The sequence below is a fragment of the Lycorma delicatula genome, chromosome 2 (assembly GCF_047948215.1).
Source record: "Lycorma delicatula isolate Av1 chromosome 2, ASM4794821v1, whole genome shotgun sequence".
NCBI classification, from domain to species: Eukaryota; Metazoa; Arthropoda; class Insecta; order Hemiptera; family Fulgoridae; genus Lycorma; species Lycorma delicatula.
This window is the reverse complement of record NC_134456.1, coordinates 85454476-85481895: the sequence shown is the minus strand read 5'-3', so window position 1 is coordinate 85481895 and position 27420 is coordinate 85454476. Positions and strand designations below refer to the sequence as shown.

Below are 27420 nucleotides of genomic sequence, written 5' to 3'. Positions count from 1 at the left end.
GATTAAAATAAGTCAAATACCAAACCAGTTGAAATAAATTAAAAACTGCTTTACGCAATGGCGTAAACACATGGTACACATTAAACTTTACACAAACAAATAAAAAAACTAAACTGATGCAATGAACGCGTCAAAAATAAGATGCGTAATTTAATTGTCTAGTGGAAGGAGTGCTGCAGTAGTCATGCGCGACAGAGAACGGTATCGTTCGTCCTTGTCTCGCGTGAGTTTTTGTTTTACTCAGCCTCATAATAATATTATCCCACCAAAACTATAGATGCGCTGCTGTTAAGTGCGCTGTAAGAGCAGTGCGGGTAATAGGTTTGGCCGGCTACAACGTAAGACTTCATTTTTTTCGGTAGGACCGAAAAATATTTTAAATGTAGCGAAAATATGCATCATCACTAGATTTTAAAGAAAATATGCAATAACCAGTGAGAATGGGCTTAATATTCAAATGCATATAATCCGGTCTCTATAAATAACTATTTTCATTACCGTTGTACCAATGATCGATATTTAATATTCGTAGTCGTTAAATACTGTATCTCTGTTAGATCTGTATGTCAACTACTAAGGTTTCTGGCTCTGCAGAGACTTCAATGAAGAGGTTTGATGTTCCAGTAGTTAAAGTAGAAGCCCAAGTAGCTAGCGCCTCGCTTAGATGCTTACTTCACGAAAATATCGAGCCCGATTAGTTTAGATGTTCGTTCATTTGTAATGGAGCTGTGTGTGGAAGGGTGAAGGCACTGACTCCAATTCCACTATCGGACCGGATCGGAGGTTTAATCAGTTAAACTAAATGAACTCCTTGGAACGACTGGACATTTGCGAAAAAGAATTCCTTCTTTGTTTCTTTACGTATTTGTTTAAAATACACACGGGATGGTTGCAGGTCAAATTATTGCTGCTGCGATCAAGTTTTCTGTGGTATGAAAGAGATTCCTTTGATATTGTATAACTTCAATTAATTAAAAGTTGATTATTACAGTTTCGTTAAAGTTTGTTTAATTGTGATTAGTCTTCTTCGGTGTTAGAATGAGGCGCAGGATCACGCTTCTGCGAACTCGTTCAAACGGTTGTAAGGGCTACGAAGTATGAAAGAAGAGCGAAGATGTCCAAAGAAGTCTACAGCGAAAGCAAAAATTGAGCTAAAATCACTGATGGGATTATCTATCGAGGAATTTGCATCGGTGGCATCCTCACAGAGGCCTATCCGATGACTGTGAATGAAATGTTGTAATCAATGTTGAGGGTCTTCGGTAAAGCCCATCAGGGCTAGGATCGGAGGGGATGGTGTGGTGAACGGAATCTTACATGGTTGATGGGGTGTCTTCCCCCTAGGAGTCAGGATGCAGAAATCGCGTTTCCGTACTGAAATACATTCCATATATTCACTGCAAATTATTTTTTCTGTTTTCGGATATTTCTCCTTTTTCCGTCGAAATGTTTTTATTGGCTACGAGAAATTCGTTTTCTTTCTTTCTTTCGTCATTTACGAATGCAGGACTGACTCTGCTATATCAATTTTTCTGTCTGTAGCAGATTTCAATGCTCCTTTGCATTACACAAACGCTGTTTAGTATATATCTGAAAGAAATAATTAAATGCTGTCTGAATGGAGAAAGAAGAATAGAATGTATACGTTTTGCTGATAACATGGCGGTACTGGCGGAAAGTCCAAGTAAATTAAAGGAAATGCTTGATGACTTAAGTGTATCAGGGCATGATGATCAACAAAAAAAAGATAAAATATATGGTATTAGGTGGAAAAGAGGAGTGGATTGAGATGAAGAAAGGAAAACAAGTTTTAGAGCAGGTAAAGTAATTTCAGTCTTACGGAAGTTTTATAACTAATTACCTGACTTGCACAGTTGAAATTAAAACGTAAATATCACAAAGTGAAGGAAGACTTCTGTGTGGAAATTACTGTTTATTATTTACTTATTAATTTTTCTTTTTTATAACATTTTTACCACTCCTCAGATGGTGGAATTTCTTTGATTATTGTATCCAATGTTCAAATCTATTTTATTGCATCGTTCGTGATTTGTATTCAATAAAGACACTTTTATTATTATTTTTATTTATAAAGTTAATAATATGTTATTAACATCGATTATTTATTTTTTTAATGCTATAGTTAATACGCGATACGTATAATTTAATAATTCTATTTGTGATAAAACGCAACGATTAACACATAATTGCAAATTTGATGACACTATAACGTTAGGAAAAAAGATAAAACTTTTTTTATTAAAGTGAATTTTCTTTTTTGTTAAAAAATTTTAATCTTACTGTAACATTGCCACAGTTATTAAACTGTATGTCGGTGATTAGTAATAATAATAATAAAAAATACATTAATTCTACTAGAAAGAATTTTGATAAACATGAAACCCATTAAAATATAATAAATTAATTTTGTTAATGAATATCAGTAGAAGAATTAATAAAAAATTACATTCGGGCATTACCAACTGACCCTAGATGAAATTAAACTTTTTATAGTGATTATGAATGATAGAGGTCTAAATTTATTATTATTTTAAAAACTCAGAAAAGAAAATTATAGGTTTAAAGTTCAGAGGATTCGGAAAATTTTATTCTTTAAGATAATACAAAATTATTTTATGTACGAATTAATTAGAATATATATATATATATATATATATATATATATATATACATATGATTTAATCACTAACATAAACTGGTTCGTTAACTCACCGCTTAAAGCGCTAAACGTTGTGATTTCTATATCTTCCCCGAAAACCATGAGGAAAAATCAGTAGAATGACATATACATCTCTCTTTTTTATTCTGTTTTTCTTTTTTTTTAACTCCTTAGACCTATACTTAAATGTCCCAGTTTCTATGCTTCAAGCGGTATTTAAATTTACAGTGTGAACAGAGTTTCATATCATGTTACAAAAAGATTAATATCTCAAAAGTTATTCAAAATAAAGTAATGAAATTTTTAGAGTTACTCACCAAAGATATTAAGATGCCCCCAATGTGTAATTATCCATTTAAGGTTATCCAGTTTTATACAGTACACCTGAGAACCTCAAAATGTTAAGGTTTCTAGGAAAGGATCCTTGCTAAAGTAACTTTTCATTGTGGGTTTCTGCAGTATACCCATCATCATCAGGCCTAACATGATATACATTTCATCCCCTGTTACGGGTTTCCACTTTCTTGTCCTTTACCTTGGTTTGAGTGTGGTACTTTGAATGTATTGGTTCGCATATCTATTTGTTTCCGTTACAATTTTATTTATTACCTCATTATCAGAAAATAACAAAAATTCATCTAATACACTTTCAAAATGTGTTTGAGGGTCATACTATCCTTTGAAAGGAATTTTTATCCTATATACTGCGCATTTATCTAGTGCCACGTTCACTCATTGTCTTCAGCTGTCACTGTGACAAGTGCAGTTTCCTGTTCCCCGTTATCACTCTCGGCAATACGTGCTACAAACTCTTCTTGAGCATAATCAATTTCACTATTATCACTAATACTCCTAAAACTATCTCCAACATCATCTAAAACCTCAATAATCTCGTCACTCGTCAAAGAACGCAAAGGCCCGATCATTTTTCAAGGTCACAGCAATACACTCTACTTTGAACTGAGTAAATCCCCTTATAGTAACGGTACTATGAAATTTTACTTCATCGAAATGAAAAATGAAAATTAGACACCTTTAAACACTATAAAACTAGAGAAAATCCTCAATAAAAGCATACATGCATTCCTAATAAAGTAATATACAGACGTCAAAAGATGGCGTGAGCGCCAAGAATTAGAATTAGATATTAATAACGAATAATCTTTCAATAAGGGAAGATTATGGGTTAGATATAATCCATAAGCATAGATGGCAGTGTAGATGTATCCTTCTGGCAACCGTCTGTGAAGGAATATCTGAATACAAACCCACAGAGTGCGTATGAGTGCAGTTATTATAACTCTCTGCGCGGAGCGTACGTCGCGCCGTCGTCAGGAAAGGAAAATGACCGATGTACCCGTATTCCCAGACGTACCCATATCCGTCTGCCGGGTTGTAGGGTTAAATTAATGAAAATATATTAAGTTAAACTAAACAGTTTAACTTAACACTAAACTGTTAAATTTCCCTTTATTTATAAATAATTTAAAAATATATTTTTTTTAATTTTAATACATTTAATTACTTGACATTTTTATTCTTTACCTGGAAGACAAATTTCAAAACTAGAAATTTATTATCTTTATTTAAATAAATAAATATTTTATTCTGATCGATGCATAACAATATATTAATCCGAGCCATGAGAAGGTGTGTTGTGTATATATATATATATATACTAGCGGACCCGACAGACGTTGTCCTGACGTGGTATTGTTCTGTAATAAATGCACAACACATAAATATAAGTAACTTATTTAAGTTAAAATTAGCAGGAATGTGGACGAAATTTCATTAATATGACTATTAGTATGACTATACTCCTGGTGTACTCCGTCGGAGCTAGAATCGGACAGCCAGTGATTGTGTTGCATACATAGCCTAAATTTGTTGTTGATATTTTCTTTAAGAATAAATGTCTTAAAATCTCTTGTTGCTACTACAGGGCGTTTCATAATGTTCTTCGGAGTTTCAAAATTTCATTAACAAAAAACTATTTCACTCATAAGAATAAAACAAGTACTGTACAAAAGAGTGCATCAAACAGTTTTTTTCAATATATACTAGGCAGTTAGTAAACCATTTGCTCGCTAACCGTCGACAGTAGAGAAAATGGCTGCCACGGGAAGCGAGAAAGCGTTTTGTGTTGGAATTTCACTTGTCAAAGTCAGTAATTTCTGTGCAACGTGCGTTTCGGTTGAAATTTCATAAGCAGCCACCAAGTGAAAATTCAATTCGTGCATGGTATAAACAATTCAGTGAAACCGGTTGCTTGTGCAAGCGAAAATCAACTGGTCGTTCAACAACCTCAGAAGTCAATGTCGAACGTGTACGTGCAAGTTTCATTCGCAGCCCGTCAAAATCGACTGCGGCTGCAGGCAGAGAATTAGGAATTCCGAAAACAACAGTGTGGAGAGTTCTTCGTAAACGCTTATTATGCAAACCGTACCGTCTTCAATTAATCCAGCGTCTTTCTGATGGAGATAAAACACGTAGGCTCGATTTTTGTTTACAGTTACAGGAAAAGATGTTGTTAGATGAAGGTTTTCTAAACAAGATAATTTTCAGCGATAAAGGTAATTTCCATATTAGCAGCAAACTAAACCGTCATAAGGTGCGAGTTTGGGGAATTGAAAACCCACGCGCTTATGTGGAACACATTCGGGATTCTTCGAAAGTAAACGTTTTTTTGTGCGATCTCTCGTGAGGCAGTGTATGGGCCGTTCTTTTTTATGGAAACGACAGTAACCGGCATAATGTACCTGCATATGTTACAATTATGGCTTATGCCTCAGCTACTCAACGACTTCATTTTCCAGCAAGATGGTTGTCCTGCCCGTTTTCATAACGAGGTTCGACAGTACCTTAACACAACATTACCTCGGCGCTGGATAGGACGTGCGTCTGAAGAAGACCAACACATTATGTTGTGGCCACCAAGATCACTAGACCTCACGCCATGTGATTTCTTTCTCTGGGGTTACGTGAAAGATAAGATGTTTATCCCACCAATGCCGCACGATATCGCTGAGCTAAAGGATCGTATAATCAATGCAATCAACTCTATCGAAAATGTCATGTTTGAACGAGTTTGGCAAGAGCTAAACTTTCGTGTTGATGTGTGCCGTGTCACCAGAGGAGCATATATTGAACATTTATAGATTTTAAGAAAAACTGTTTGAGTCCGAGCATCACCTCGTACAACTTTCATTTAGGAAAGTGAAATACTTTTTTTGTACTGAATTTTTGTAACTTCTAAGAACATTATGAAACGCCCTGTCCTGTATGCTACAAATAAACCCCTCCGTCTCGGAATGTAACTTTCCTTGCACAAGCAAATTATTTGAAGCTGCTTTGTCGACTCCTTCTTGGTCTAGACGGTGCCTATATCTCCCATGCAGTTTTTTTTATTATTATTATATGCTTTAACTTGCTATAACTCTGCTTTATAAAGTAAAGTTATTTTCCTACTTTATAAATCACCATTACTGTGGAACCGGTGGGCGGTTAGAAAATTTTACTACTAACAGAGACACAAAAGTGAGTGGTAGGTATAAAAAGGTTGACAACCACTGATTTCATTTATCAGGATTCCAGTGCTTTCTTCTAACATTTCTATTGAAATTTTAAATCAAAACTGACATACATTTCTTAGATTGGCACCAAATGTTTCTTCTATTTCCGGATTTTTTGTATTTTTCAGCTGAATTTGTGTCTTGTTTCTGTTGACTATGAGAAATTAGTTTTCTTTCGCGTCTCACGAATACAGGACACTACTATATTAAAATTACTACTAATATATAAAAGTAACTAGAAAATGATCGGTAAAAACATTTTCTTACGAAATAATAACAGCCTCTTTGAAAGAAAAATGCAAGAGACAGCTTCTGATAACTATGTAGGCCACATCGTAGCTAATAGTTTAACTTTCTAATACCATTAATTACTCATAACAAACTTTCTATTTTAACTAAGTCAATTTAATTCACTGGATGTGGATTTAGAGTCAAAACAAAGCAGTTTTTATTACAATTCTGTACGGATTCATTAATAGTTTTATCATTACATAAGGCTAATTTTGCAACTGTCATTTCGAAAAACATTCTGCGTATGGTACACGGTTTTGTAAGGTACAATGTAATAATATGAATTATATATGAAATTTATGGATATGGGGGCTTGTATTACAAAATTTTATATAAATTTTAGAAAATTTGTTCATATGATAACCCTTCATATTGCTAAGATAATTTCTGATGGTATTTACACACATTCATTTACTAATTAGATGATTCAGTTACATTAATACGACACTTTGGGTAAGTATCTTGATAATTTCATTCGATAATAATCCTGTTTTTTTTTTTAATTTTTTCGTTATTTACGTTTTGCTTGGTATCTTCAGATTGGTTCAACTAATTTTCATGAAATTTTATATTATGACTTTTAAATGCGGGTCATCGATGCCAGTTAAGTCTAGTTACAATTGACAAGGGGGCTTGAGAGATACGGTCACCATGAGTTCCGTAACTCAAAACATTACTCGAAGAGTTGATTAATGTTTTAACATAATTTCTCATTTGCATATTTGTTTTCTCATACTTGCCCTCGATAACCATAGCGACAACTTTTCAGCGTTCCCGTGAAATTTATTATTTTTTCAAGCGTTTAATCGGCCGCTCGAAATAAACGCTCCCTATTACAACGATGTAGGCCTGTCTATGCGTAGGTAATCATTTTTTGAAACAAATGTCTACATTAGCTTATACGATGAATAATTAATATCACTAATGATTTCCGGCAAATAATATCCGGGAATCGCTTTTGGAACTTCTAGTTTATTTAGTAAACAAGACTTTTTTTTAAGATTTATTATTTATTGTATTAATACTAATTTATTATATTGAATAAAACGGTATTCACTGTAGATACAAGCATTTAACAAAAGCACTAATAGTATTTCGTATTGTCTTTATATTTTCAAAAACCTTTCTTCCTTATTAACTATGATATTGTAACAAGACCGGTATAACGGACCTGAGTAACGGATTCTTACCAATTAAGAAGAAAGTAGTAGAAAATATAATAATGGGAGGAATCCAGAAAGGGGCTAAAAGGAACCATTTTAGTAAAGGTAACAGGTCCGTTTAACAATCGTCTTTTTGTAATACTGCCTGCTGGCACACCTACATAGATGTTCTTTAAAGAAAAGGGGTTACCGGACCAGAGTAGGAATCTCATGGGAAAATGTAAGGGCGGGCGATCATTCTCATCCTTCGAGTTGGGTCCAGTCCTGCAGGTAAACAGGATAAGAGTATAAATACTCCGGGGTATAAATACTAGAGTATAAATACCAGTAGTAATACAAGAGTATAAATACCAGTTGACGGTCAGTTCTGCGAGAGAGTTCTAAACGAGAAATTATGCGAGTTTGAAGCGAGAGTATTCTGCGAGGAAGTCAGTAAGGGAGCCAGTTTCTAGTGCGTACAAGTTCAGTGGGATTACGGTGACGTCATAAGTAATTCTACTGTGGGCAGTTCATGAAAACAAGAAATGGTTCAGCGAGTTACTGTTGCCGGCCTCTGTGGCGCGAGTGGTAGCGTCTCGGCTTTTCACCTGGAGGTCCTGGGTTCGAATCCCGGTCAGGTGTGGCATTTTTCACACACGCTACAAAAATATTCATCTCATCCTCTGCGGAATGAATTGCTTGACTGCGGACGCGGAGGTAAAAAAAAAAATAAATAAATAAAAAATAAAAGCGAGTTACTGTTACACAATTATTGAAAAAGATATATATATATATATATATATATATATATATATGTATGTAATTTCACTCGTAAAGTGTTAGGGTAGTTTTATTTGTGAACAGCAAAGATATTTTCGTGAAAGAACTTTATACTTGCTTTATCTATTGTACTATTGTAAGACTAGTGATTAAAAGTATTAAGATTAGCAGTATTGCTAAGGTCTTTTGTCAATGGGTCAGAATGCTGGTTTTCAATATTTAACTTCCTGTAAATAAATCCTGACGATTACTTTAAATTCTGTTTTGTATGTAATCACTGTTTATTATTATTATTATTATTACCGCGGTCTGATTTACGAGACCGCAGCAGGCTGGCGTAGGACTACGATCACGTCAGGGGCGGCGCAGGGGTCGATTCTCGGCCCCGACCTTTGGAACGCCGTCTACGATGGCTTGCTGAGGCTGGAGATGCCTGAAGACTCTGCATTGGTTGGGTACGCTGACGACGTTGCGCTACTTGTAGCAGACCGCGACGTGGAACGCGCCCAACTGAGGCTCAGTCGGGCCATGCACAGAGTCGGTGCCTGGCTGGACGATCATAGATTGTCTCTAGCTCTCAGCAAAACGGAGATCGTAGTTCTCACGAAGAAACGTATGGACACCCTTCTCTCCCTGCGGGTCGGAGTAGAGGTTGTCGAGACCAATCCGGCCGCAAAGTACCTCGGTATGATGATTGACCGGAAACTCAGCTTTGCTGAGCATCTTCGTACAGCCGCCGACAAAGCTGCGAGAGCCGTAACTGCTCTCAGCCGGCTTATGGCGAATGTCGGCGGACCGAAGGCCAGCAGACGGCGATTGCTGATGTCCACGGTACATTCCATCCTGTTATACGGGTCGGAAGTGTGGGCCCAGTCATTAAGAGTTGCGAGAAACCGGAAGCGGCTCGCGCAGGTGCAATCTCTCAATATCCTGATCAAGTCGCACACGATAATAGTTTTTTTACTTTTAGAAATTATCTAAAACATTACCTTATGCAGTAATTATTAATCATTGCATTCTTGGAAATATTTCATAAAAAATATTTGTAAATGTTGGTAATGTTACAACGATAAATTTCGTGAAGTAATCGCTTCATTCTACATAGTAGAGGCGTTTACGATTGAATTGAATGAGACGCCACCCTCGTTTGACCGTTTACAATTCAATGCGGCTGTTATAGTATTAGTACTATTGTTACATTTTTATACTGTGATACTATAGTAGACCTTTTCCCCTTCCATTTTGTCGTTCAATTGGGTCCATTGAGCTTGTTAATTTCCTCGGTCGACTGAAGAAGGCAGGATTACACTTTATGCCAATTTAACAAGGATTTATCCTGATGTCTAACAAAACATACAAGTAAGTCTAATAATAATTTTTCTATTCGTGGAAAAAACTAATACATAGCATGCTTTCGAAGAGAGGTGCTGTAAAGGATAGCCGGATCGTATGTTAATTAAAAAAAATAAATATAAAATTGTCCAACAATAGTTATTTCCATACGTTCTGCGTATTTATATTATGTTAATAATAATTGTATTGAATAAACTTGATTAATTGAACAAATATTTATTATTAATTTACAATTACTTTTCTTTGTGTTTTTTTTAAATAAAAAAAAATTCTTGGCTTCGTTTTACTTTTATAAAACAAAAGAAGCTATTATTTATATTTTAATCTTACATAATTCAATGATAAAATCATATTTACGTGAGTGGAATTCTGTGCTATATTTAAAAAACCAAACGATTATTTAATCAATTGATAAAAAAATAATTAAATTTGTGGTATTTCATTTAAAATAAAAAATTGAATTTCATTTTTAAAAAAATTATAAAGTTTGTATGCAGTTAAAAACAAAATAAAAAAAAAATTATTTGATTTATTATTTATCTGATTAATTATTCTTTATTACCGAGATTCTACATTGTTTTTGTAAAAAAATTATTAAATTAACCAATTTCTTTTCTCCATACGTTGGCTTTTCTTTGTCTAGAATACGTTAAAAGATTTCAGTTTACATTTTGTTTTTTTTTTAGCTTTCATGTTTTACCAAAGTTTTTCATTCTTTCTTGTTTTCATTCATTCTGTTTTGTTTTCTCAATTCTAGAGCTGCCTTATTTTTCTCTTGATTTTTCCTTTAAATTTTGTATTTTATTACCAAATATTTCTTTATACAAATTTTATCTTCATTTAAATCTAGTTCTTCCATGTCTTTAAACCGATTAGGTTTGCTCGTAAGTTATAAGAAGTTAATATCTTGTTTAATCTGTTCTAAATAATTTTTTAAATGTTCAAAGAATTTTGAGTTTGTAATTTTGTTTTGTTTAATTTCATTATTTTCTTTACTTACCTTCAGTGTATTTTTATTTTATTTGCTAGCGTCATTGTTTTTACAAAAGTAAAACATTTAGGATTTATTATTGTTTTTTAACTAAAAAATCGAAATATTATCAACCGATTTATTAATTCCGTTTTATTTGTTTCGGTTTCTAAGTTTACATTTTTTATAGCATTATTTTGTAATATTTTACCAAGGTATTTAAATCTTTCAACTACTTTGATTTTATCTTGTTATTATATTTCTAAGCTTACTTTTTATAACGGTCATGCATTCAATTTTTTCATAAGATATTTGAAGATATTGCTGTGTTTGTTTTTACTTTTCCATCTAGCATTATAGCAAAGCTATAGCTGTAGAAGGGAAAGTATTGTAATCAGTCCAATTTAGGCATATGCGGTTTTCACCGGATCTTGACGTTTTCACACCTAAGGAAACCTAAAATATCAAAAAACCGGATGGAAATTTTCTGGATGTTCGTATGACCCCGAATGTGTTCATCGTCTCACACCTTATATCTCCAGAACTACTGGGCCGATTTTGACCCAATTTTTTCAGATTTCTTCTGTACATAGGACATTGATGACATTAAATTTTTAACTTAAAGGTCAAGGGGATGAGGTTGTAAAATAACATCACCCTCAGTATCTCGAGATTTCGCCTAATTAAGATCTTATTTTTCTTAGACATATTTGGTAATAATTAAAAAACAATATTTACAAAAAATGTTCAAAATTGCACCCAAAAAATGCTCTAAACTAGTGGTTAAGTGGGTATACTGCGTCAATGGTACTCCCTATCACATACAAGGAGCGCTAGTGTAGCACTGACCTACAGCTGTACAAAAAATATTATATTTGAATAAAATTATAAATATTTTAAATAAAGTTGTGGTGTGTATGTGTTTGTAATCCGTGCATCAGAAAAAAGCCATGTGACGCTAAAGTCACGTGGCTAACTGTGTCAGCTTTTTAATATTTTATTTGTATTTTGGTTACGTTAAAATTATTTGCAATTATGGCCAGATCATCAGCAATATAAAACAAACTTTTTCTAATTTATTTTTGTTACATTTCAGTCTAATAATCTTTATTTTTTGGTTTTTTTCTCCATTCTTTGATGACTATATACAAAACGTAATCGAAGAGAAACTGAGATAGACCATCCGTTTCTATTACTCTAGTTTTATATCAAAAGAATCAGATATTTCACCCATAAATTAGTTTTTTTTTTTATTTGTCCGTTTATTGTATTTTTATTTTTGTCTTGACTCTCATCTGTTAAAATATGGATTACCGATTCCCGATTAAAAGAATAGTATGCTTTTTTTTGAGATCTAAACATACCATCATTTATTCCTCGTTCTTAATCATTCTGAATTTAATTAAGGATTTTTTTACCAAAGCTCTATTCTAGACAGAATTTGGCCTTTCTAAAACCACCCTGGTATTTTCCGATTTGTTTATTTTTATGATCTGTTCTTGCTTGAAGGGCTTTGTATAGTATTTTACGAGTATATATCTTAAGTAACAAAAAGGAAAAGGATCTGTAATATTATATAATCTCCTTTCTTATATAGGATATGTATCGATACATTTTGTTATTCTTCAGGGATCTTCTATTCTTTGCATATATTTGAAAACAATTTTTATTCTAGTGGTCGTATGTTTTTCATTTGCTAATTTCAGAAGTTTTGCTTTTATCAAATCTTATCGGAGACTTTTTTTGTTTTTGTTTTTTAGCACAACGTTGGTTTGTTATTAGTACCTGAAAGCAATGATTTTAAAGTCATTTACAATGACTTTATGATACATAAAGAGGCATTAAGAAAGCACAAGATATTCGATAACATTCTCAGGATGTGAGAATTTCATTACTTTAATAATTGGTTCTGCATTTTTGAGTTCGGATTCTAGATCTGAAAAACTTTTTTTTTGTTTTTGACAATTTCGGAATTTAGCAGATAATTAAAAATATTTTTCAATATTTTTTTTTAATACTTAAAATTAAATTTATTTTTTTGAACTCGAGATTCGGAGCTTTAGTATCGATTTAATTTTTATTTAAATATTTGATAAAAATCCCTGCTTTCATTCCTTTTAAAGTTTTAATTTATTTGTTAGAATCTTTTTTTTTAATTATTTTTGGTTTTACTACTTTAAAGGTTACTTTTCTTTGTTGTTAAAAATTCTCCATATTTTTGAGAATTTTATGGAAAAGCTATTATTTCCAAAATTTTGCTCTTTTTACTTCCTTGTACGAAGTAAAGTAAACTATTGTGATCGCGAAAAATTTCATTTTTCAGATTTCAACGGAAATATACATTTTGACTAGTTTCGGCGTGACGTTTGTACGTACGCATGTATGTACATACATAAGTACGTATCACCAATAACTCAAAAACGATTAGCCGTCGGATGTTGAGGTTTTGGATTTAGGACTGTTGTATCATCTAGTTGTGCACCTCCCCTTTTGATTGCTATCGGCTGAACCAAAATTGTTCAAAAAATTCCAAAATTGGATTTTGGACTTTTTCTTAATTGTAATAATAAGCCCTCATTGAGAGCTTTTCAGCGATGTATCTATCTTAAGTGGAACTTATATTCATTGTACCAGAGTTATAGAAAATAAATTTTTAATTAATGAAATATTTGGATCTTATAAGGGGAAGGCACATCGGTTCGAATCAGACTTCATCTCCTTTTTTTAACTTTATTTTTTTTAAATTTAAATATATTGATTTATTAATAATTATTAACCTCTGATTGTAAAAAAATCTTTACGATAAATAATAATTCAATAATAACAATAAAAAAAGATATATGAAAAAATATCAGAAGCTATTAACAAAATAAAATTGTATGCACTTTTCATTTAAAAAAATGTGCATATGTAATTTAATAGGCGTTCAAGGAAGTCATGTGCCGGCCTCCGTGGCGCGAGTGGTAGCGTCTCGGCCTTTCACCCGGAGGTCCTGGGTTCGAATCCCGGTCAGGGCATGGCATTTTTCACACACGCTTCAAAACATTCATCATTCATCTCATCCTCTGCGGAATGAATTGTTTGAATACGGACCCGGCGGTAAAAAAAAAGAGAAAAAAAAAAGGAAGTCATGTGGTGTCCACATCATATTTGGTGAAACATCTATTGTTCATTTTGTTGATGGTTGCATCATAATAATTTTAAAAAACGTAGTTATTAGATAGATAGATAGATAGATATAAGACATGTATTTATTTGAAGACATGTATTTATTATTTACATGAATTTTACTCTATCCTAATATTTCAGGAAAGATTTTTAAATTAATAATTTTATAAATATTTGATGTTAATAACTAATATTTCAGCAATTGTGTAACTGTCTACTTTATTAACGAATTGGAAGATCGTATCTCACTTTCAAATGAAATAATTTTTAATGAAGTGCTTGGCATTTCTCCCGTCATTACCCCATTCGGTCATCCTAAAGAATAAGGCCGAATGTCTGTGCCACAAACGGCTACTGAGCCTCGAAACAGTTTAGCGACCAGTGTCCTAAATAGCTTTTAGAGCTTACCTAACAGCGTGAGCGGACTAAGCGCGATGCCATACAACACCGACTTAGATATCCCAACCGCTCACTTGTCATATATTTACTAAAATGGGTAGGCGCACCCCGTCAAGTACTAAAAATATATATAACATTTATAAATTAAAATTTACTTCGTCTAGGCTGCAATTCGCTGCCACGCCTAGGTCGCTGAAAACTCGCCAAAACTTTTTCAAGTTTTTGCACGAAACTTGAAAAAAATATAACTTGAAATAACTCTAAATAGATGGTGCACTTAACGATTGAGTAGTTACTAGTTTTTTCATGTTTTTTTCTAAACCATTTTTTGATAAATTTTGAAAGACTGGTACTTTTATACGGGGTATTTTTATACGGATTTGAATACTAGACAGTGGATACCGGTGTAATTTGGTAATTAGTATTCAATTAATCACACATCTCAGGAATGGTCGGCCTGAGCCTGCACAAGACTACAACTCCTTTACGTGTCATACATCCTCATCCCATTGGGCCATAGGGAAGGGGTTTGTTTATTGTTCACTAATTTTATTTATTTTGTTTTTTTTAACCTGCGGGACCACCGTTAGGTATTGCTTCAGAGGATGAAATAAATTATTTGTAGCGTGTGTGAAAATGTCATGCCTGACCGAGACTCGAACCCGGAACCTCCATATTCCGGCATTATTCACTAGTTTTGAATCTTGACATCTGCACACTTATTTTTGAGTGTACGACGATTTCTCTAGACTGATTTTATGCTGTATTTTTTATAATTGTCAAATACTATATACACACTTCTGCCGTTAATTATTCTTCAATATGTAATCACTATTTACATGATTATATGTTGTTCCCATTTTTTCTTCTAATTACCACTTACATCGGTGTAACAACAAACCTCCATCAGTGATAAAATTAAAATTTTTTACACCATGAATAGTTATAGAGACTTCTGGAAATAGTTCTATAACGTTGATTTTTTATCTTTTGCAAATGACCATCTTCATAGAGAGCGAGAGGATAAGGTTCTAATTCATAATTCATATAAGTTTTCAGTTCTTCATTGGATTTTTTCAGAATGCAGATTCGCTGAAATAGCAATAACGGATCAACTAGAACAAAATCGTCTTTAACTTTAATATTATTTTTTGACAATAAAAAATTGAATTTATCTTTTTTGGATAATTTAAAATGTTTTAAATTTTGACCCTCCGTTTTTTTTTTTTTTACATCTTCATGCATTCTTTGCAAGCGTTAAAACAATTTATTGTTTCATCACTAATTAACTCAGGTTGCAATCGACAAAATAGCATTTGTATCAAGAAAAGGGCTATGATGTGTAAATAAATTTATCCAATTTTATTTTAACATCTATGTCATCTCTTTCTATCCGAGCGTCTACGGAATCACTGTGTTAATGACTTTTTTTAAATGATATATTATAAAATATTTCTATCCTTTCAATTATATCTTTAGTTTAAATCACATCTTTGATCCATTAATATACAATGCTTTCAGTGACACCACATTTAAAAGGACCTCCTTCTATACACATTGATTTCATCAATGTTTGTTCATTTGTTAAATCGTCTGGCCAGTAGGAATGCCAGAACAAAAATAATTTGAATGCTTAGCTGTAAAGTATACCTTCGTGAACTTCTCACACCCTGCAGGATCCATTGTAGTCTGTAGTTCTTTCATGTCTTGTAAATAAATTTGACAATCCTTGGCATTAGGAAAATGTCCTGATGCATGAAATAATGTAATCATTAGCTGAATACAATGTACGTGCAACTTCCAGTTTCCTAATCTGCCAGAAGAGATGAAGTCTTTTAATATAGAGACCATTCGAAAATAACATAATTTACAAGTTTTATTATTATTCTCAAATTCAACAATCTATTTTCAAAAATTTCTGAAAGTATTTGAAACTGTTGTTCGCTAGTTGAACAGATTGCAACGTACACATTGGAATAAATAAATTATTTATTAACCGGGTGATCCATCTGTAATTTTATTCTGTTTATCCTTCATCATAATAATACACAAGAAATATAAATATCTTTATTATTATTCTTGTTAATAATTAAAGATCATTATTCATTATTATATTATATTCATATTCTATTTACATTATAATTTATTAACCTTTTCATTCATATTCTAGTATTTTCTGAACCCTGATAGCTTTCGCCATCTGAGTAAATATGTTGGCTGAAAAATGTTGGTTTCATTTTTGTTGACGAGAAAAAATTAGACACGTGCACTATCAGACAAATAAAGACGAAACTGACGTACGTACGTTTTCTGGTTGTTTGTTGGAGAAGAATGTTTCATTTTGCGTGGTGAGAAAAGAGTAAAAACATCCAAACGTGTCAGTTAATGAACAGTGAAAAAAGCATTTTTATTAAAAAAAAAAAAATAAAAAGTATTACAGCATTTCTAAGCGATTATATCGCTTTGTTATGCAGTTTTATTTATAGAAACGATTTTTTTGCGGTTATCGTCTTAGTGTAAGTTTTTTTAGTGAATAAAAAGTCGCGACCTTTCATAAGAAGTTTAACCGTTACTGTAAATAAATCCCGTTATCGTTTTTTTTTTCTTTTTGTTCAGTCTTGTTTTTGAGTTATTGGCGGAAATTCATTCGACTCCCAAACGGAAAATCTTGATTAGGACTTCTTTATTTTGATTGCTGCTGGTTTTCCTTTGTACATTCTACAATTTTCGAAGTCTGTTACTGTTCCATTACTTTAATGGGACAATTTCAATTTTATCGTTTTTATTTTATTTATCTATATAAAACTATTAATAAGAGAGAAAGAAGTGTCTAGATTTAAAGTCATATTAAGTATAAGTAATGTTGAAACTTTGAATCTCTTTTTTTTCGGTATACTAAACATCAGTCTTTCTTTTTTTCTTTTTCCTGTTTAGCCTCTGGGAATTATCAATCAGGTATTACTTCAGAGGATGAATAAGGGTGATATGTATGAATGTAAATGAAGTGTAGTCTTGAACAGTCTCAGGCCGACCATTTAACCGACCAGTTCGACGATTCAACCCACCAAACATCGGTCTATCTAGTGTTCATAAATTGTACGGTTGCAAATAACGGTTTCTCATACAAATATTTCGATAGCTTCCAGTTATCTGATACGATTTTTATTTTAGGTAAATTATTTCGGGTTAACAATTGAACGGTTTTTTTAGAAATTTTACTCGCGGAAAAATTAATTTTTTACCAACACAAATGTTATTTTGATACTGAACTGTTGAATATTCAAACTCATTCAAACAAATCACAAATTAACTTCAGCAAGTGTATTTTAATTAATTTTGCGTGTTTTAATTAACTGTTTTATATAAAATTATAATAAAGGATTAACATGCGATTTGAAATACAAGATATTTTTATAATAACAATTTATTAGATTACCAGTATTTTTGATAGGATTTTTCTCTCTACTCATTATTAAAAAATATTGGTAGCGTCATACCCCTCTTTGACGAAGTAAAAAATTAGTCAAAAGCTTGGATATACAGAGTATACCCAACTTACTTATGAAACCTTTGAAAAGATTCAGTGGATGGTCTCCCACACTGAAATAAAGAAAAAACTTCATAAAATACGTCCGGAAACGCTTAGTTTACCGGCTATCCGCCGTTTTCTATTTTTAACATAAAAATTTATTTCTCAGAAATGGTTAATCGTATCGAGCTGAAATTTCGTATACTGCTAGGATACCTAAAGGTTTACTTGTTATAAAACTAATGCACCTGATCTCTCAACCTGTTTCAAAACGGCGGCCATGTTTATCTTTAATATCTTTGCAGCCGCTGGTTTAGTTAAATGTTATATTATCACAAAAAATGTTAAGCGTTTTGTGGTCATTATTTGCCTTAAATTAATCTTAATATTTTCATGATTTCAATAATATTTTATTTTATTGTAATATTATTATAACATTAATAAAATTATTTTATTTTATTCGTGATAAAATGAAAACTGGTTTTTTTATCTAGCGACACATTTCAACAACTTTTGCCGTCGTAACTTTGTTATTTATGAACGGATATTAATAAATATGGTGTAATTTTCTTTTTTACAAAACTCTTAACATTTTTTTATAACATGACATTTAAATAAATCAGCGGTTGCCAAGATATTAACGATAAAAAGGTTTACATGGCCACCATTTTGAAATGGATTGAGAAATAAGGGTTCATTATTTTTATACAAATAAGCCTCTAGGTATCCTAGCATTACGAAACTTCTGTTTAATACGATTAATCATTCCTGAGAAGTAAATTTTTATGTTAAAAGTACAAAATGGAAGATATCAAATAAACGAAGCGTTTCCGTACACATGTTGATATAAAATCTTTTCTTTATTTTTGTGCCTGAATTTAAATTATGACTGATTTTACATTTAAAATCACCTGAATTCTTGAAACGGTTTTTATTCTGTATATATTCCGAAATATTTTTTCCAAACTTCATCTTTTGTAGTCAAATATTTTGGTTTTTTAATGGTTTTTGGTAACAATTGTTTAGAAATAAACTTAGTTATATCCTATTTCTAAATCCCGATGATAATTTAAATAATTTAGAGTGAAATTTTGCTAATTTAATTAGTATTTTTCATCGTATTATAACATTTTTTTTTTTTTGTACGACCACTTTAAAAAAGTAAAAGATTCAAAATAGTGTAAACTACCATTACCCCTTTTTTAATTTTTTGCAAAAAATGCCATCAATGTCTCAAACATCTTTTGAGCCAATTTCGAAAAATTTAATTTCATCCAGTCCGGAGATATTAATCAAAATGCAGGCGAACACTCATGTAGACCCATCTGTAAATTTTTGTATAATTTCTTTGTATCTTTTGAACTTTAGAGGTCTTGAAACGACGACATTTACAAAAAAAGATCATATATCGAGAATTTTGGTAAATTACTAAACTTTCCTTTATAGATAAACTGTTGCTGCGGCCAATAGAGCAATAACTCAGAGAATAAAAATACGCCTATGTCAATGCGTATAGTAATTTAGTTTATGACATGATTATGAGAAATGGAAAATCGAAATCTTTTGTTCCAGTATATATATATTTCTTTCACTTTTACAGAATTAATAATTAATGGAGTAATTCTAATACTAATTATAATATTACTTAACTTAATTATACTTAATTTATATTATTTGTAAAAGATGAAAGATTAGGTGTCCACAAGGGTCTTGCCCGTTTCGTGGCACCATCCCTTTTCTATTAATATTTTTAGTTAGAGTAAGGGGGAAAGTAAACAGTTTTATCTTATATAGGAGGATTAGTTTTGGTTCAATTCATGATTTACTCTGGTGGAAACTTATCTTTTCTGCAGTTAAGTATAGAGAAGATCAATCGTCGTCAAATATTTATGTTTACTAATAAACCTTTCATCCAGTGCTACCCGCTAAGTTATATATGTAAAAAATCTATTACTATGTTAAGACTAATAGTATAAAGCATTATAATTAATTATATATGTAATCATAAATCATGTAATTACATGGAACATACTTTCAGCGTCATCAATATTAATTAGCCATCGTCTTAGTAGCTTTAAGAAAATGTTTAGGTTCCTACTGGTCTTTATATGATTAGGAAGTATGTTATACAATCTAGGAGCAGTACTTGAAAAGAACTTCATATAATTCGTTTTATTTGCTCTGGGTATATATACATTCCTTTTACTTCTAAGTTCGTACTCGGTTATCATACTATTTCTATGACCGCTTCTGATAAAGAAAATTTTCATTACTTTATAAACATATAAATAACGTAGCGGTAATATAGACAATTCCCTAAATATTGGCAAAGAATGATCCGTAGTTCTTTTTTTTATCATTCTAACGAATCTTTTTTGGATTTTGATTATGGAATCTAAATTTGTAACATAAGTTCCTCCCCAACAGCTGATGCCGTAGTCTAGTTGACTATGCACAATAGCAAAATAAAGTTTCCTCATGGTTATTTTTGGGGATAGTTTGTTTAAAAAATAAAATATCCTAAGATAGCTTAAAAGTTTTTGCTTTAATAGCGCAATATGATTCTTCCATGTTAGACCACTATCTAACACAATGCCCAAGTATTTACAAATATCACGTTGTTCGATCTCATTACATTCTAAACAGTCGGATTTATTTATCCCACATTTTTTACATTTATATTTTATTGTAAGTGGCAATTTTATTTTCCCCTTTAAGCAGAAGTTGATATACAAAGTTTTTTCAACGCTCAAGATCATATAATGATTTGGAAAGCATAACCGCAGTGCGTCTAAATCCGATTGCATGTCCTCAGCCACTTCTACCCAGGTGTTGCGGACATAACATAAGGCAGTATCATCTGCAAACGCATATACATTACCTTTAAGCGCTGCCGAACAGACACTATTTACATATATTATAAATAGTATGGCTCCCAATACGGATCCTTGTGAGATTCCGTATTGTACCCCAGCAAAGTTACTTAAACACCCTTTTATTCTTACGCACTGTCGCCTGTTGATCAGATAGCTCTCAAACCGATCAAATGAAACACCTCTAATACCACTCATCCACAGAATGCGTAGAAGGACATTGTGATCTACACAATCAAAAGCTTTTGTTATGTCTAAAAATAGACCGCTCACACATTTCTTATCGTTTATGCCCTGAAATACTTGGGTAGTAAAATTTAAGAGCGCCTTTTCAGTATTGCTCCCAGCCATAAATCCATATTGTTTTTTACTACAAAAAGAAGTTTTATTGAGGTACGATATTAATCTGTTCTTCATACATTTCTCATAGATTTTAGAGAAGATAGAGAGTAGAGATATTGGTCTATAGTGAGTAACAGAGTTTTTATCTCCTTTTTTAAAGACAGGTATTAGTACTGCTTATTTTAAAGCATTTCCAGATTTTCCAGAATGGAATTTTCCAGATTGGAAGCTTATATTTACAAGAAAGGTTAAGACATGTGATATATGATCTACCGCTAATTTTTAGCAATTTTTTAGCTTATTCCATCGATACCAGGGGATTTATTGCTTTTGAGATTTTTGATAATATTTTCAATCTCAGCATTAAGGACAGGCTCAACAAACATTGATGACGCTTCACATTTTATATTTGTATCGTTACAACTTTCATATAATTGTTTACGTAAGTCACTTACATTTGTTAAGATTAAGTTATATAACATTTCTATAACTTTTGTTAACTTTCTTTTATCTTAGATACAAGAATTTTATTTATATATTTATTTACAAACTTCAAGAAAGAAGGAAATGTTTTTAAGTCAAACCCTCTTTTAAATATGTTTATGCTTTTCTCTTTTCCAACTGTACCGATTTCGATCATTTTTTTTATCAAGAAAGTTCCCTTGGGTGTCCTATCATAAGATTTTATGCTTTGGTTGTCCCATTGTAAGGTTTTAACAGATTAATTAAGTGAGAGTTTTTTTAAATCCAAAAGTTTTACTGTGTTCTAATGTAATTCGATTACTTACTTGCTGTTTGGTCACAAGTGTTTGATTTATATGACACACTCTCGTGTGAACCACTGCATTATAGCGTATGACTGTGTGAATAGGTTAAAACCCCCTTCCTGAAGAAATACCACACTAGCGGTACCAGGAAGGGTGTATACCCCAGAGTGGAGGTTTAGTCGGTAGTGCGCAGGTAAAAAGACGCATACAAATAACATCTTCCGGCACCTTGAGCCTGACACTGCTTAGGCGTCCGTAAATGGTATTCATTCACGTCTATAACAAATAATTTGATTTATTTTTACTTAGTTTTTTAACTTCATCCCTAAATTAAATATATATTCTGTCTTTAAATTTTTAAATAATACAAATTAAGAAAGTTAAATAAAACCCTGAATTTATTGTAACCCCATTTTATGTATGTATAAATATGTGGTTAAATAATTTTCATTAATAGCTTCTGTTTTTTCTGTATTGAGTACTGTTTATATTTCTTAGCTTTATTCTTTTATTACATGTTGACGCGTTTCGGTACAACTCCATTATAATAACTTGCCGCAAAGAAGGCCTGTTGTGCCTTCTTTAGTATTCGACGTGTGGTTAATCCGAATTGGGGTCTGAGTTTTAAGACTATGAATATCCTTTATAAGGGTGTGTGTGAGGCAATTATGTTATATGCCGTACCTCTTTAGGCGGATAGGCTAAAATTTAAAACTTATAGGGACTTTTTTTTGAGGGCCAGCGTCTTTTGTTATTAACGGTGACAGGTGGTTACCGCACAATTTCTCGTGAGGCTCTCCTGGTGATCGCTGGAGTAAAACCTATTGATGTTCTTGCTCTTGAGCGTCAACAACGCTACTTCGCAAAGAAGTTGGGTCGACTAACTTCTGGTAGAATTAGAGAGATTGAGAATGATGGATTTCAGTTGAGACAGACTAGGTGGGATGAGACGGCTGGTAGGCTTTACACGCATGGTCTTTTACTTGATGTGAGGAGTCTGCGGGGCGCCTCTTGGGTGTCTCCTAACAAGTATATAACTCAGTTGCTTTCGGGCCGTGGTGCTTTAGGGTTAGGTTGGCTGGTTTTAATCTGGCTGATTCGAGTCTGTTTCCGTGGTGTGGTATATTTTATATTTCTTCAATCGGTATTATGAAAGATGATTACAAGTAGTAAGGCTGCTCAGATTTACTGAATCTATTTTAGATTTAAATGTTAACTTGAAATGGTCAATTTTGGATAAATTCATGAAATATTTGGTTCTTCAGCGAGTTGCGGAGTGTAGAAGGGGAGTTTAATTTACCCGGTTGGTTAGGGAACGCTTGGGCGTTCTCTTGTCGCCAAGATAGGCTCTCCGAAGTTTTGTTTTTGTTTTATTATTTCGTGATGTTGTTCGTTTTATTTTGTTGTTAGGGCTACAGCTCAAAATTTAAATATTTTATTTCTACTCAGTTCTGTTGGTTTGAGTAGTTTGTTTCTGGTTTTTTTTGTTGTTTAACAACAAAAAAAAGTAAGTACGAAGGTGATGGCGTGGCGACCGGAATTTTCACACGGCGGGATCTTCCTCTTCAGGGTCAGAATGTCAAAATGCCATAACTTATTTTGCTGGTACTTTTTAAATTTCTGTAGTCTTTATATAGCGAAGAGGTATGTTCTTCTTAAAAAAAAGGACATATCCCAGTAAAAATGGAAGAATCAATGAAATTAATTAACAATTGTATTAAAGAAAGAAGAACGAACATTTTAGAAAATTTAGAAATATTCAAATTAAAAAATAACCTTAAAACGAACATAAATGAACAGATCAACAATCAAGCGGATGTTCTTTTCAAGAAACTCAATTTATTGAAAACAGGAAATAGATAAATAAAATTAAAAGATAAGTACAACCATTAATAACAAATAAACAAGAAGGCCAGATAAGACATGACGTCAAATAAGGGGAGGGACTTTGACTAAACGCTAGATAAAAATTAACAGAAATTTAAAATTACCAGTACAATAAGTTTTGACGATGGAGTTGTTCCGAAACGCGTTAACATGTAATATAATAAAAGAATAAGCCAAGAAAGTACTCAACATAGAAATCATACTGATTTTAGCAGAAAATATAGTAATAATTATTATCTTAATAATAATAGCTTCTGCATTGGCATTTATTTTACAGTTATTTTTTATGTTTACTATCTTCATATTTATATTTTAAATAATTAATAAGGGCTTTATCACACCTTTTTACTTAAGACCACGCAAATATCTCTTCTTTCTAGCTTCTTTTCTCTTTTCCTATGCGTTTCACATATTTTCGTCATGGTTTCATTTTTGCTCATCTGTCCTCCTTGTTTCTGCCTCAAGAACTTTTATCTTGTAAATTATTCTTCAGAAGTTCTCTATCGTAGTAGTTCACTTTTTTCCAACCCAACTTTTAAAGATCCTTTTCCATCTGTTTTAGGTAATTTGATTTAATTTTCATGTTCCACAGCTTGTCAAAGAATTGTTTATTTAATCTGTTCGGGTCGATCCTGATCGTATGCCACCAGAAATTTAGCTTTCTCATCCTTATCGCTGTTTTTCTATGTCTTCTTGATTTTAGCGGATTTCTTTGTTATATTTCAGTCTGTATCCTTACTTTGTTATCTTTGAACTTTGGATTTTTCTTAGTAATCTTCTTTCGATCTCGAGACATTTTTCGAGGTCGGTTAAGCATAATGTTTCATATAAGATTTCTGGTTTTACTACAGTTATATAATTTCTTAATTTCGCGATCTTAGAAAGATATATCTATTGCAGATGACTTTGGTGATAAATCTAAGCTTTTCCGATTTTAATATTCTATTTTCAATCAACGCTTTATCCATTCCTCTTCTGCTTATAATCTCTACTAACGTCGGGTACTAACGTCAGGAAAATATTTTTGAAAGTATATGTTTGGAGCGTAGCTTTATATGGAGGTGAAACTTGGACGATCAGAGAAGAAAAGATTAGAAGCTTTTGAAATGAGATGCTATAGGAGAATTTTAAAATCAGATGGGTGGATAAAGTGACAAATTAAGAGGTGTTGTGGTAAATTGATGAAGAATGAAACATTTGGAAAAATGTAGTTAAAAGAAGAGACAGACTTGTAGGCCACATATTAAGGCATCCTGGAATAGTCGCTTTAATATTGGAGGGACAGTTGGAAGGGAAATTTTGTGCGTTTGGAATATGTAAAACAAATTATTAGGGATGTAGGTTATAGGATGTATAGAAATTAAACGACTAGCACTAGATAGGGAATCTTGGAGAGCTGCATCAAACCAGTCAAATGACTGAAGACAAAAAAAGGTACTTAAAGCGGTCGGTGACAATTATCTTTCCGTATTTGGTCCCTCTATTGCCTTTGTGTGAATGATTTGATGTTCGTTATGATTTCCCTCTCGGTAAGGATACTTGTAAGCCTGTTTTTTTGGGCTACTCTATTAATTTTTCGATTTGGGCTACTGTGTTGTCCTTCGAATCAGCCAAAAAAAAAAAAAAAAATGCCAGGTCATCAGTAAAGACTAGGCATCTTATTTTGACGTTTCGGTTTATTGGATCCGATTTTCGCACCCGTATCTGCCAAAAGATTTTTATCATTTTGTCCAAAACCAATTCCACTAGGATCGGTGAGGGTTGATCACCTATTATTTATTTTATGATTAATTCTGTATTTTGTCATGTCGGTATGATCAAGGTTTTACCACGATTTCTCCTGGTTCAGCCAGACAAATGATGGGCTGTTCCTTTTTTTATCCGTGGAGTAGCATATCTACCCGTTCCTGACTTTATCTACATATAACTTCCTATTGCTCCACTGTTGTTCTTCCTTATTATTATGTAATTTATTCGATGTTTTAAGGTAAATTATTTCGATTTATGCTTATATTATCTTGGTTGTATCTGTAAAAAAGTTTTTATATATATTATTTAGATAGATACGCGATAACAAATTAATTATAAATTCATGAAAAAGTTCTAAACGTGAAAGTCGTTAAAATAACTACGTTAAAGAAAATTATAAGAGCTTAAATGTTAATTATGATCTCAAATTAGTTGTGTTTAGGAGTACGAGGACAAATATTTTAATTAAATTTTCAAGTAGAGTTGGTATGTACTCGTTTAAGGTTAATAATAAGCATCTTTTTGTGCTTTATTTTACATATTTAGACTATTCCGGCTTCTTATATTAAATTTGAAGGAAATTAGATTCAATACATTTTAATAAAAGATGTAATAAAATTATTCAAAAAATTGTTACAATATCATTTGTAAATATATTCCCGATTAGAATAAGACGTCTGCGTTCATGCATCTACCTAAATTGTTTAATGAAAGAAAAAATACATTTTTATGGGATCAAAAATTATTCATTGGTTTAGTTTTGTAATAGATTAATTATTAAATACAGCCTATTATTACATCGCATTACCCACTTAGAGTGGCTTCAAAGAACGGCTCTTATTTTCGAGATATTTTGATGTATCAGTCTTTCCTTCAAATTTTATGACTTAGATTCTCGATTGTAATCAAGTAATTTTTATGTCACATTGAATACCTTTTTGAAGATAAAAAATCAAATTGTATTTTCTCGTACAACAAGGATATATTGCCTCCTTTAAATCCTCTTTTTCTCATATCTTATTTGTTCTTTAATTACTGTGATTAAACTATCTTTTTCTGAATTATACATTTTTTAACTTCTTTATTCTTGTTAGTATATTTGCATCTGTTAAAAAGTTCAGATATGTATAGCAGAGGTATAGTTATAGAAGGTAAATTATGGTAATTGTTCCAATTTGGGCATATGCGGTCTTCCCCGGATCTTTACGTTTTGACACCTAAGGAACCAAAATAACGGATGGAAATTTTCCGCATCTTCTTATGTACGTGTGCGTGTGTTCGGGGTGTTGGCCTCTAAATCTCTTATATAAAAGAGAATGTCCGGACTGATTCACTGACTCATAATCAACGTACAACCAAAACTATTATAGATAGAAACTTGAAATTTTCAGGGTACCTTCGTATCTTTAAGTAGGCGTGCAGTAATAAAGGATTTTGCGAAATTTTGATTTTAAGGGGTTGAAATCGATAAAAAACTAAATTTCTTGTTGACAGCGCTATCTGTTGGACGTAAAGCAACATACGCTATACTAAATATTTTACGATTCCATTGCAGTGTTTCCGATATGTGTGTCCGCTATAAACTAAAAAACTACTGGACCGATTTACGCGCGGGGAGGAAGGATGAAAGGGAAAAATTGAAAAAGGTAAAAGGGAAGAATGAGAAAAGGGAAAAAATAAAAAAGGGAAAACGGAGAAAAGTAAATGGAAAGCGAAAAGAGAAAAAAGAAAAGAAGAAAGAGGAAGAGGGAAAGGGAAATGTGGAAAGAGGAAGGGATAAAATAAATTTAATTAAAATTAAATAAAATAATATTAAATTTAAAATAAATAAATAAATAATTAAATTAAAATGGAATTAAAAAATTAGAATATGTAAAACAATTAATCGAAGATGTCAAATAAAAAAAAAATTGGT

At 32.1% G+C, this 27420-nt stretch overlaps 1 protein-coding gene across 3 annotated transcripts in view; it reads left to right on the top strand.

Moving 5' to 3' along the window:
• The window catches only part of LOC142318974 (facilitated trehalose transporter Tret1-like), a 240098-nt gene that overhangs the window by 112656 nt on the left and 100022 nt on the right, over nt 1-27420 (top strand). The window contains exon 1 of one of the 3 annotated variants that reach the window (XM_075355703.1): nt 9732-9827. The exons of the other annotated variants lie outside the window; for them this stretch is intronic. Coding sequence (XP_075211818.1) covers nt 9808-9827 — 20 coding nt within the window. The 5' untranslated portion in view covers nt 9732-9807. Of the gene's footprint in view, nt 1-9731; nt 9828-27420 lie in introns of those variants that run through there. 3 annotated transcript variants of the gene reach the window in all.